General features: G+C 36.5%; 1 protein-coding gene across 6 annotated transcripts in view; it reads right to left on the reverse strand.

The window, feature by feature from the left end:
• ARFIP1 (ARF interacting protein 1) overlaps positions 1-13,324 on the reverse strand; it is a 176,231-nt gene that overhangs the window by 89,693 nt on the left and 73,214 nt on the right. For 5 of the 6 annotated variants that reach the window (XM_077139772.1, XM_077139771.1, XM_077139774.1 and 2 more), the window contains exons 4-5: positions 13,152-13,247; positions 11,493-11,605 (exon numbers count right to left, since the gene is read on the reverse strand). The exons of the other annotated variant lie outside the window; for it this stretch is intronic. In XM_077139772.1, the coding sequence (XP_076995887.1) occupies positions 11,493-11,605; positions 13,152-13,247 (209 nt within the window). The remainder of the gene's footprint in view (positions 1-11,492; positions 11,606-13,151; positions 13,248-13,324) is intronic. 6 annotated transcript variants of the gene reach the window in all.

The following is a 13,324-nucleotide window of genomic DNA, read 5'->3' on the forward strand; positions in this document are numbered from 1 at the left end:
CCACACCACGCGCAGACCCCCCGACCAACTGAGAGAATTGGATCGGAAATCCCCAGGCCGCGGAGAACGGCGACGGGGGGGGGCCCATTCCAAACCCGTGACTCCCCGGGAACGTGCACTCTCCTGGGCGGGCAGCTGCGGCTGGCGCCCTCCCGCCAAGCTTGGCGCCCCGGGCCGACTAGGAAATTCGGACGGGCGCTTTCCCGGGCTGCGGCGGCCAGCGACCCTCCCCGCGTTCGGACCCCGGGTCGGCTGGCACTCTTCCAAGCCGCTTCGGCTAGCGAACCTCCCGGACGGCGAGAGATTTCCAAAGTTAAAGAACCCACAGCACTTTTTACTGGTGGGACCCGCAGACAAACGTGTGCCACGAGCGCCACCTACTGGGCAGGATAAGAAAAGCAGAACCCAGAGATTTCACAGAAAAATCTTACAACCTTGTTGGGTCCGACACCCAGGGAAATCTGACTAAATGCCCAGACGCCAGCAGCAGAAGATAACGGTCCACGCTCAGAATGAGTTCAAATGAGATACAAGAGCTGAGACAACTAATACTGAATATACGAACAGAAATGGAAAAGCTCTTCAAAAATGAAATCGATAAATTGAGGGAGGACATGAAGAGGACATGGGCTGAACATAAAGAAGAAACAGAAAAACTGAAAAAACAAATCACAGAACTTATGGAAGTGAAGGATAAAGTAGAAAAGATGGAAAAAACAATGGATACCTACAATGATAGATTTAAAGAGAAAGAAGATAGAGAATTAGTGATTTGGAGGATGGAACATCTGAATTCCAAAAAGAAACAGAAACTATCGGGAAAAGAATGGAAAAATTTGAACAGGGTATCAGGGAACGCAAGGACAATATGAAACGCACAAATATACATGTTGTGGGTGTCCCAGAAGGAGAAGAGAAGGGAAAAGGAGGAGAAAAACTAATGGAAGAAATTATCACTGAAAATTTCCCAACTCTTATGAAAGACCTAAAATTACAGATCCAAGAAGTGCAGCGCACCCCAAAGAGATTAGACCCAAATAGGCATTCTCCAAGACACTTACTAGTTAGAATGTCAGAGGTCAAAGAGAAAGAGAGGATCTTGAAAGCAGCAAGAGAAAAACAATCCATCACATACAAGGGAAACCCAATAAGACTATGTGTAGATTTCTCAGCAGAAACCATGGAAGCTAGAAGACAGTGGGATGATATATTTAAATTACTAAAAGAGAAAAACTGCCAACCAAGACTCCTATATCCAGCAAAATTACCCTTCAAAAATGAGGGAGAAATTAAAACATTCTCAGAAAAAAAGTCACTGAGAGAATTTGTGACCAAGAGACCAGCTCTGCAAGAAATACTAAAGGGAGCACTAGAGTCAGATACAAAAAGACAGAAGAGAGAGGTATGGAGAAGAGTGTAGAAAGAAGGATAATCAGATATGATATATATAATACAAAAGGCAAAATGTTAGAGGAAAATATTATCCAAACAGTAATAACACTAAATGTCAATGGACTGATTCCCCAATCAAAAGACATAGATTGGCAAAATGGATTAAAAAGCAGGATCCTTCTATATGCTGTCTACAGGAAACACATCTAAGACCCAAAGATAAACATAGGTTGAAAGTGAAAGGTTGGGAAAAGATATTTCATGCAAATAACAACCAGAAAAGAGCAGGAGTGGCTACACTAATATCCAACAAATTAGACTTCAAAGGTAAAGCAGTTAAAAGAGACAAAGAAGGACACTATATACTAATAAAAGGAACAATTCAACAAGAAGACATAACAATCATAAATATTTACGAACCGAACCAGAATGCCCCAAAATACGTGAGGAATACACTGCAAACACTGAAAAGGGAAATAGACTCATATACCATAATAGTTGGAGACTTCAATTCAAGACTCTCATCAATGGACAGAACATCTAGACAGAGGATCAATAAAGAAATAGAGAATCTGAATATTACTATAAATGAGCTAGACTTAACAGCCATTTATAGGACATTACATCCCACAACAGCAGGATACACCTTTTTCTCAAGTGCTCATGGATCATTCTCAAAGATAGACCATATGCTGGGTCACAAAGCAAGTCTTAACAAATTTAAAAAGATTGAAATCATACACAACACTTTCTCGGATCATAAAGGAATGAAGTTGGAAAACAATAATAGGCGGAGTGTCAGAAAATTCACAAATACGTGGAGGCTCAACAACACACTCCTAAACAACGAGTGGGTCAAAGAAGAAACTGCTAGAGAAATTAGCAAATACCTCGAGGCGAATGAAAATGAAAACACAACATATCAAAACTTATGGGACGCAGCAAAGGCAGTGCTAAGAGGAAAATTTATTGCCCTAAATGCCTTTATCAGAAAAGAAGAAAAGGCAAAAATGCAGGAATTAACTATCCATTTGGAAGAACTGGAGAAAGAACAGCAAACTAATCCCAAAGCAAGCAAAAGGAAAGAAATAACAAAGATCAGAGCAGAAAAAAATGAAATTGAAAACATGAAAACAATAGAGAAAATCAGTAAGGCCAGAAGTTGGTTCTATGAGAAAATCAATAAGATTGATGGGCCCTTAGCAAGATTGACAAAAAGAAGAAGAGAGAGGATGCAAATAAATAAGATCAGAAATGGAAGAGGAGACATAACTACTGACCTCACAGAAATAAAGGAGGTAATAACAGGATACTATGAACAACTTTACGCTAATAAATACAACAATTTAGAGGAAATGGATGGGTTCCTGGAAAGACATGAACAACCAACTTTGACTCAAGAAGAAATAGACGACCTCAACAAACCAATCACAAGTAAAGAGATTGAATTAGTTATTCAAAAGCTCCCTAAAAAGAAAAGTCCAGGACCAGACGGCTTCACATGTGAATTCTATCAAACATTCCAGAAAGAATTAGTACCTACTCTCCTCAAACTCTTCAACATAATCGAAGTGGAGGGAAAACTACCTAATTCATTCTATGAAGCCAACATCACCCTCATACCAAAACCAGGCAAAGATATTACAAAAAAAGAAAACTATAGACCAATCTCTCTAATGAATACAGATGCAAAAATCCTCAATAAAATTCTAGCAAATCGTATCCAACAACACATTAAAAGAATTATACATCATGACCAAGTAGGATTCATCCCAGGTATGCAAGGATGGTTCAACATAAGAAAATCAATTAATGTAATACACCATATCAACAAATCAAAGCAGAAAAATCACATGATCATCTCAATTGATGCAGAGAAGGCATTTGACAAGATTCAACATCCTTTCCTGTTGAAAACACTTCAAAGGATAGGAATACAAGGGAACTTCCTTAAAATGATAGAGGGAATATATGAAAAACCCACAGCTAATATCATCCTCAATGGGGAAAAATTCAAAACTTTCCCCCTAAGATCAGGAACAAGACAAGGATGTCCACTATCACCACTATTATTCAACATTGTGTTGGAGGTTCTAGCCAGAGCAATTAGACAAGAAAAAGAAATACAAGGCATCAAAATAGGAAAGGAAGAAGTAAAACTATCACTGTTTGCAGACGATATGATACTATATGTCGAAAACCTGGAAAAATCCACAACAAAACTACTAGAGCTAATAAATGAGTACAGCAAAGTAGCAGGTTACAAGATCAACATTCAAAAATCTGTAGCATTTCTATACACTAGCAATGAACAAGCGGAGGGGGAAATCAAGAAACGAATCCCATTTACAATTGCAACTAAAAGAATAAAATACCTAGGAATAAATTTAACTAAAGAGACAAAAAACCTATATAAAGAAAACTACAAAAAACTGCTAAAAGAAATCACAGAAGACCTAAATAGATGGAAGGGCATACCGTGTTCATGGATTGGAAGACTAAATATAGTTAAGATGTCAATCCTACCTAAATTGATTTACAGATTCAATGCAATACCAATCAAAATCCCAACAACTTATTTTTCAGAAATAGAAAAACCAATAAGCAAATTTATCTGGAAGGGGAGGGTGCCCTGAATTGCTAAAAACATCTTGAGGAAAAAAAACGAAGCTGGAGGTCTTGCACTGCCTGACTTTAAGGCATATTATGAAGCCACAGTGGTCAAAACAGCATGGTATTGGCATAAAGATAGATATATCGACCAATGGAATCGAATAGAGTGCTCAGATATAGACCCTCTCATCTATGGACATTTGATCTTTGATAAGGCAGTAAGCCAACTCACCTGGGACAGAACAGTCTCTTCAACAAATGGTGCCTAGAGAACTGGATATCCATATGCAAAAGAATGAAAGAAGACCCATATCTCACACCCTACACAAAAGTTAACTCAAAATGGATTAAAAATCTAAACATTAGGTCTAAGACCATAAAACAGTTAGAGGAAAATGTAGGGAGATATCTTATGAATCTTACAATTGGAGGCAGTTTTATGGACCTTAAACCTAAAGCAAGAGCACTGAAGAAGGAAATAAATAAATGGGAACTCCTCAAAATTAAACACTTTTGTGCATCAAAGAACTTCATCAAGAAAGTAGAAAGACAGCCTACACAATGGGAATCAATATTAGGAAACGACATATCAGATAAAGGTCTAGTATCCAGAATATATAAAGAGATTGTTCAACTCAACAACAAAAAGACAGCCAACCCAATTACAAAATGGGAAAAAGACTTGAATAGACACCTCTCAGAGGAGGAAATACAAATGGCCAAAAGGCACATGAACAGATGCTCAATGTCCCTGGCCATTAGAGAAATGCAAATCAAAACCACAATGAGATATCATCTCACACCCACCAGAATGGCCATTATCAACAAAACAGAAAATGACAAGTGCTGGAGAGGATGCGGAGAAAGAGGCATGCTTATCCACTGTTGGTGGGAATGTCAAATGGTGCAACCACTGTGGAAGGCAGTTTGGCGGTTCCTCAAAAAGCTGAATATAGAATTGCCATACGACCCAACAATACCATTGCTGGGAATCTACTCAAAGGAATTAAGGGCAAAAACTCAAACGGACATTTGCACACCAATGTTTATAGCAGCGTTATTTACAATTGCAAAGAGATGGAAACAGCCAAAATGTCCATCAACAGACGAGTGGCTAAACAAACTGTGGTATATACATACAATGGAATATTATGCAGCTTTAAGACAGGATAAACTTATGAAGCATGTAATAACATGGATGGAGCTAGAGAACATTATGCTGAGTGAGTCTAGCCAATAACTAAAAGCCAAAATACTGTATGGTCCCAATGATGTGAATCGACATTCGAGAATAAACTTGGAATATGTCATTGGTAACAGAGTTCAGCAAGATTTAGAAACAGGGTAAGATAATGGGTAATTGGAGCTGATGGGATACAGACTGCGCGACAGGACTAGATACAAAAACTCAAAAATGGACAGCACAATAATACCTAATTGTAAAGTAATCATGTTAAAACACTGAATGAAGCTGCATCCGAGGTATAGGTTTTTGTTTTGTTTTGTTTTGTTTTGTTCTTACTATTATTACTTCTATTTTTTTTCTCTATATTAACATTGTATATCTTTTTCGGTTATATTGCTAGTTCTTCTAAACCGATGCAAATGTACTAAGAAACGATGATCATGCATCTATGTGATGATGTTAAGAATTACTGATTGCATATGTAGAATGGTATGATTTCTAAAAAAAAAAAAAAAATGGACAGCACAATACTACCTAATTGTAATGTAATTATGTTAAAACACTGAATGAAGCTGCATCTGAGCTATAGTTGTTTTTTTCTTATATATTTTTGCATTTTTTATTTTTATTTTTATTTTTTCTCTATATTATCATTTTATTTCTTTTTCTGTTGTCTTGCTATTTCTTTTTCTAAATCGATGCATATGTACTAAGAAATGATGATCATACATCTATGTGATGATATTAAGAATTACTGATTGCATATGTAGAATGGAATGATTTCTAAATGTTGTGTTAGTTAATTTTTTTAATTAATAAAAAAATATTTACAAAATTAAACAATCACATGTGTCAACCAAAAAAACAAACAAACAAACAAAAAAAAACACTACCGGCTTTTGAGTGTTGGTACTGTACCCTGCCATTATGCTGTACTCATTTATCAGCTCTAGTATTTTTGCTGTGGATTTTTTTGGGTTTTCAACATACAGTATCATATCATGTGCAAATAGTGAGAGTTTTACTTCTTCCTTTCCAATTTTGATGCCTTGTATTTCTTTTCTTTGTCTAATTGCTCTGGATAGAACTTTCAATACAATATTGAATAACAGTGGTGACAGTAGGCATTCTTGTCGTTTTCCTGATCTTAGGGGGAAAGCGTTCAGTCTTTCCCTATTGAGGATGATGTTAGCTGTGGATTTTTCATATACTCCTCTATCATCTTGAGGAAGTTCCCTTCTATTCTTCTTTGAAGTGTTTCCAACAAGAAAGAAGTTGAATTTTTGTCAAATGCCTTTTTTTAAGAATTTTTATTGATACAACAACATACAAGCACATACATTCTTAATATACAAACATTCCATATATGGTGTATAATCAATGGCTCACAATATCATCACATAGTAGTATATTCATCACCATGATCATTTTTTTTTTTTTTACATGGGCAGGCACTGGGAATCAAACCCGGGTCTCCGGCATGGCAGGCAAGAACTCTGCCACTGAGTCACCATTGCCTGCCTACCATGATCATTTTTTTAGAACATTTGCATCACTCTAGAAAAATAAATAAAAAGAAAAAATGAAAAACTTGTACATATACTCCTTACCCCTCCCTCTCATTGACCACTAGTATTTCCATCTACCCAATTTATTTTAACCTTTGTTCCCCCTATTTTTTCTATATCCCTTAACACTCCCTTTCACTGATCACTAGTATTTCAATCTACTCAATTTGCTTTAACATTTGTTCCTCCTATTATTTATTCATTTATTTTTAATCCATATTTTTTACTCATCTTTCCATACCATAGATAAAAGGAGCATCCAGACACAAGGTTTCACAATCACATAGTCACACTGTGAAAGCTGTATCATTATACATTCATCTTCAAGAAACATGGCTACTGGAAGACAGCTCTACAGTTTCAGGTACTTTCCTCTAGACTCTCTATTCTGTTTCTTTATTGAGCCTCTGTCTGGATGTTCTATCCATTGATAAGAGTGGGGAATTGAGGTCTCCAACTATTATGATAGAGGTGTCTATTTCTCCTTTCAGTGTTTGCCTCATATATTTTGGAGCACTCTGGCTTGGAAAATAAATATTCACGATTGCTATGTCTTCTTGTTGAATTTTTCCTTTTATTAATACATAGTGTCCTTCTTTGTCTCTTTTAATTGCTTTACATTTGAAGTCTAATTTGCCAGATATTATTATAGCTACTCCTGCTTTTTTCTGATTGTTGTTTGCATGAAATATCTTCCCGACCTTTCACTTTCAAACTATTTATGTCCTTGGCTCTAAAGGAGTCTCCTGTAAACAGCCTATAGATGGGTCCTGTTTTTAATCCATTCTGCCAGTCTATGACTTTTGATTGGTGAGTTTAATCCATTAACATTTATTGTTATTACTGTAAAGGCAGTACTTTCTTCTACATTTTGCCTTTTGGATTTTATATGTTGCATCCCATTTTTTTTCTCTTTTTACCTTTACTGATAGTCTTCACTTCTACACTCTTCTCCATACCTCTCTCTCCCATCTTTTTGTGTCTGCCTCTTAGTGCTCCCTTTAGTATTTCTTGCAGAGTCGGTCTCTTGGTCACAAATTCTCTCAGTGATTATTTTGTCCGAAAATGTTTTAATTTCCCCTCATTTGTGAAGAACAATTTTGCTAGATACAGAATACCTGGTTGACTGTTTTCTCTTTTAGAATCTTAAATATATCATACCACTGCCTTCTCGCCTCCAGGGTTTCTGCTGAGAAATTCACACACAGTCTTATTGGGCTTCCCTTGTATGTGATGAATTGCTTTTCTTTTGCTGCTTCTAAAATTCTCTCTCTTTGACATCTGACATTCTGATTAGTGTCTTGGAGTATGTCTATTTGGATCTATTCTGTTTGGGGTATGCTGCTCTTCTTCGATCTATAATTTTATGTCTTTCATAAGAGATGGGAATTTTTCAGTGATAATTTCCTCCATTAGTCTTTCTCCTCCTTTACCCTTCTCTTCTCCTTCTGGGACATCCACAACACATATATTTGTGCATTTCATGTTGTCATTCAATTCCCTGAGACCCTGCTCATTTATTTCCATTCTTTTCCCTAAATTTTCTTTTGCATGTTGGATTTCAGATGTCCTGCCCTCCAGTTCACTAATCCTTTTTTCTGCCTCTTCAAATCTATCATTGTAAGTTTCCTTTGTTTTATTTTTTTCATCTTTTCTACCATGCCTTTCATTCCCATTAGTTTTTTCAGACTTTCAACTTTTTTTCTTTTTGTTTGCCCATTGCCTTTTTTATATCCTCTCTCAACTTGCTGATTTGATTTCTGAAGATGTTTTCCACGTCTGTTCGAACATCCTGAATTAGTTACTTCAAATCCTGCATCCATTTGAATTGTTACTTTGTTCCTTCGACTGGGCCATATCTTCCCTAGTATGACTTGCTATTTTTTGCTGGGGTCTAGGCATTTGATTTCCTTAATTTGTTTATTCTGGAGACTGTCTTCACTCTTTCGCCTAGTATTTTCTTGCTGGATGGCTTTATTCTCTATCTTTTCTTTGACGTTGAATTCAGCTTATTCTAGACCTCTACATAGGTATTTTTTAACGGATCAGAATTTTTCAGTTCTTGTTTTCTTGTTTCTTGCCCTGCCTATATGGAGCCATTTTTTTTTCCTTAGGAGGGTCTACTTAGATATTATAGACCCCAGTCAGATTTTCCCAGACCAGACTAGCCTCCTTCCAGCAGGAAAGAGTCACCTGCATCAATCTTCCCTGAGTGTGGGAGCCAGTATGTTGACAAACTTTCCTATGAAACCTCTAGACTCTGTGTATCCTATCCTACCCAGTATGTGGTGCTTGTCTGCCTACAGTTTCACACACCAGCATAAAGTGATGTAGGGCCTTTAATTTCAGCAAACTCTCCCTGCTGGGGAGTGGCTGAGACAGAGGAGAGGTTGTAGGCTGGATTTAATTGCTTCAGTTTTTCTGTTCCTGGGATCTGAATTCCTTGAGGGAGGGATTCCACCTGAGCTGGGCTCCACCCCTCTCCTAGGGAAAGCAAAGCTGCCAGAAAAGCTTAATTCTGCCCTTGCCTGGGGCAGGTGATGCCTGAGAAGGCTTCCGTTCTATCTAATGGGCTGTTAAATAGTAGAAACCAAGTAAAAAAAAATCCTTTTCAGTGTAAGAGCCCCATTTCTCAGGTTCGTTAATCAAGAGCTTAAGTTGGTACACTGCTCTATGTATCCCCAGGCTATATGTGTCTCCCCCCCCACACACCCCATTTGTTTTTAGGATCCCACCCTTTTCAAGTATTTTGTACTGTCAGATCCAAAAAGCCTCTTTTTTTTTCCTCTAGGTCAGCCCCACCCCCTCTCTGCTAGGGTTTGGGGGTGGGGTGGATGAACTTCTAGTACCTTTAGTTCTTATCCAAGATTTATCTGAGCTGGGGGCCTATTTTCAGTAGTCAGAATTTGTTAATTAATTTCACAACTGGAGCTTGGTTGGGCTAAGCCTCTGCTGCTAGTAAAGTCTGTTTTCTTTTCCCTTAGGAACCAGGCTGCTGTGCCTGTGGGGGAGAGGTGCCAGCGTCTGCAGCTTGGGGGACTTATAGTCCTTTTGATTAGGTTATCTCAGTTGAGATGAGATCCATCCCATTTAAGGTGGGTCTTAATCCTTTTATTGGAGTCCTTTATAAGAGGATAGAGGACACACAGAAGAGGCTAAGGGATGTTCATGGAAAAAAGCCCTGGAGAAGATAGGACAGGAGCCACAGAAGTTCAGAGAGGAAGCCACTAAAGCTAAAAGCTGGAAGCAATGAAACGAAGGAAAAGGACCAGCAGATGTTGCTATGTGCCTTCCCATGTGAACAGATGTCCCAGATGCTGGTGACCTGTCTTCAGAGTAACATCTTGTTGATGCCAGTTAAACTGGAATTGTAAAATTGTAAGTTCAAAAATCCCCATTGTAAAAGCCAATTCATTGCTGGTATAACTGCATTTCAACAGCACAGTAGAGAAGACTATAAAATAATCTGTTAAAAAGCTTTTACTTGAAATGTGGGAGAGCGATAGAGATATGAAATATAACTGTGAAGGCTGGAATAAAGAGTAGAAAAAGTCAAAGAATATTAAGAAGGCAGAATTCATAGGATTTAATGACTAAATTTGTGGGATAACAGAGAAGATAGAATATAAGTATTAACACTGGGTGAAATGTTGTGCTATGAGGAAAAAAAAGGAAAAACAAACATGGACTGAGAGAATCCACATCTTTGAGAACAGGAAAGGCAATGATTAACTATATATATATTGGATGAAAATGGTTTAAGGAGGTACCACTTTTGAATGATGCAATATACTTTGCAGAGGTTTTCAGATCACATTTTCAAAATATCAACTGAAAGAATAAATTTACTTCTGTATCATAAAAAAGACCATAAGAGGGACTTGCTTTGTATAAAATGCAAACAATTCCTGATTTAAAAATCACTAGACTCATTCATAACGAGTTCATGAATACAGAGAGAGGCTAATGCTCTAATTTGAGCTTCTAGGACTTTGATCCACCTATTTCACTAATTCTGTCTTGTCCTTGTCAAGATTCAAAGATACTTAAATATTAAACTATTAGTGATATAAACTATTAGTGATACGTCAAATAAAGCACAGATTAAATAATTTCCATATTTATTTTAGGGAGGGCTTAAGAAAACAACCACCAATTATTTTGAGGCAACACATCTAATAACATTAATTAACTTTTGAAACCCAACTCATTTGCAATCTGGTGCTACCTGTACAGTTAATGCTCAGTAATTATAACAGAGAATTTCAAACTCTGGAGAGCTAATGTACTTTACCTGAACTTCAACTGCCACAAAGTATCAAAAGCGGGAGGTGGGGATGGGGGTGGGGTAAGGGATGTATCTTTAGCAGCACTACACTGAACTTCAATTGCTATAAAGGATCAAAAGGGGCAGAGCAATATATCTAAAGCAGTTCTAAAGGTATTCCAAGGCAATATATTTCCGTAATTATGTATGTATTCAGTTAGTTAATAAACATTTTACATTTTATAGTTTGTAAAACCTGAAATTTATTCTTCTGCTATTGACTGCTCCAACTACATTTTTGCAGAGATCAACGATAAAACAAAATATTTCATTCTCTAATTGTATTTCCATGGGCAGATGGAATTATTCTTCCCTATATGTTCTTATAATTGCAACATAACATCGAACACCATGCAAATGAAAATTCTTAGAGCCATTTAGGGTGGAAATATTAAACATTACGAACCTTGTACGTGTTTAGACTCCATTTTCTAACAAGTTCTAACTTCTCCATTGCAGGATTTTTAATTTCATCTGCTAGAATAACTGGTCCACTTTTTGCTTGTGTTCTCTGGCCACCTGAATGATTTTAACAAAATATAAAATACAAAGCACAAGTTGGGATAGAAGGCAAAACACTGATGCTGCTCAAATTAAACTACTTACGCATTTTAAACTAAAAAGTTTTCCACAAAGTGAAGACCAAAGCTTTCTGGAACCTCTGAGTGTAATTTCATACTGACTTCGAAACATTTCTGACCATTAAAAGCAGATGTCATGTGGTTTGGGTGTCAGTATCTTAAAAAAAATTGCTGCAATAAACCTTTTCTAAGTAAGCTGCTATTCATTTCATAAAAAGATGTTTATAACTAATCTTATAATCTTATAACCCTACAAAAAATGGTCTTTGTCAATGAGTCTGAAAGGAATATATTCCCCAATGATCTTCTCTGATTGTATTATGTAGACTAGAGCAAAAACTGGGCACTGCTATAATTCTGGAGGATTTAAAAATATAATTTAAATTTCAAATAACCATTAAAACTATCTGAACACAAGAATGAAAGGCTGGGTCAAAATCAGATCTACATTCTACCTCCTTTTTCTCAAGAGACAAAACAACAACCACAACAAATCATGATTAATAAGAGCAGTATAAAGCCTTGACAATGTATTGCTCCAACATTTAAGAAATTATGACATAAAAGCAACCCTACAACTATATATTTCCTAATGTGAAATATATTTTTAAAGCAGAAAATGTTTAATAAATTTCATGACACAAATGACTTGGAATGGAAACTTTCTAATAATTTTAGAATGATAAAGAAGAGGAAAAGCTGTAAAACTCATTACAAAATTAAGATCAGCCAAAACTCCTTCTCTCACTAAATCTGATAGTCAGACCAGCTTTTACCACAGCTTTACCACAGTCTAAGATTCAAGAACAATGCATAAAATCAAACACCTTTACAAATTTACAAAATTCTCATAGAAAAGAAATATAAAGTGGCAATATTTCATATTAAACATATGAAGTTTAATTTTTCTCCTGTTTTGATAGGTCAGCCATATAAAGTACAGGGCAGATACAATACGAGGTTGTTTTCGCAAGTATTTTCTATTGGGTATAAATGGTAAATTACATAGTATTCTGTTGCAATCTGCAAACTATTTGTAAGTTAAGACTAAAAAGAAGAAAACACTATCATTCCACTTGACTCATTCCAAGTAATCAACAGCCCAAATGTTGAAGGTCTTATTTTGTTTATCAGGAAACGGGGCAGAGCTGCAAAGCTGGAAGTTTAGGATTGAATAAGTGAGCCTACATTTTCAGAGCAAAGAAAAGATGCTTCTAAAAACGAATACATATTTTACAATTAAAAAAAAATTATAATGAATTAAACTTCAGGCTTGAGACATAGTCTAAGAATTTTGAAAAGCAAGAAAAATAGGTTATAGCTAGAAGGATTATTTCCTTTATTGTTAAAAAGGAGTAGCAGCCATCAAAAAAGTCAGAACAACACATATCTAAAAATATAAAGCAAGTGATTAGGAAACTGAGAACATTAGTTTAGCTTCAGCAGTAGCAAGAAGAGCTTTATTCAATCAGTGCAGTGAATACCTGCAGGAACAATTAAATCACTTCCTTGTTGAGCCAGTCGACTAGCTGCAACCCTGCTAGGAGACATAACAGATGGCAATGGTGGTACTGGGGAACCTGGAAAGGGTAGACATTTAACTGTGAGAATCCTTTTCCTCTTCCAAAACTGAATATTCTGAATTACAGGTTTACTG

This window comes from Tamandua tetradactyla, chromosome 22, assembly GCF_023851605.1.
Source record: "Tamandua tetradactyla isolate mTamTet1 chromosome 22, mTamTet1.pri, whole genome shotgun sequence".
NCBI classification, from domain to species: Eukaryota; Metazoa; Chordata; class Mammalia; order Pilosa; family Myrmecophagidae; genus Tamandua; species Tamandua tetradactyla.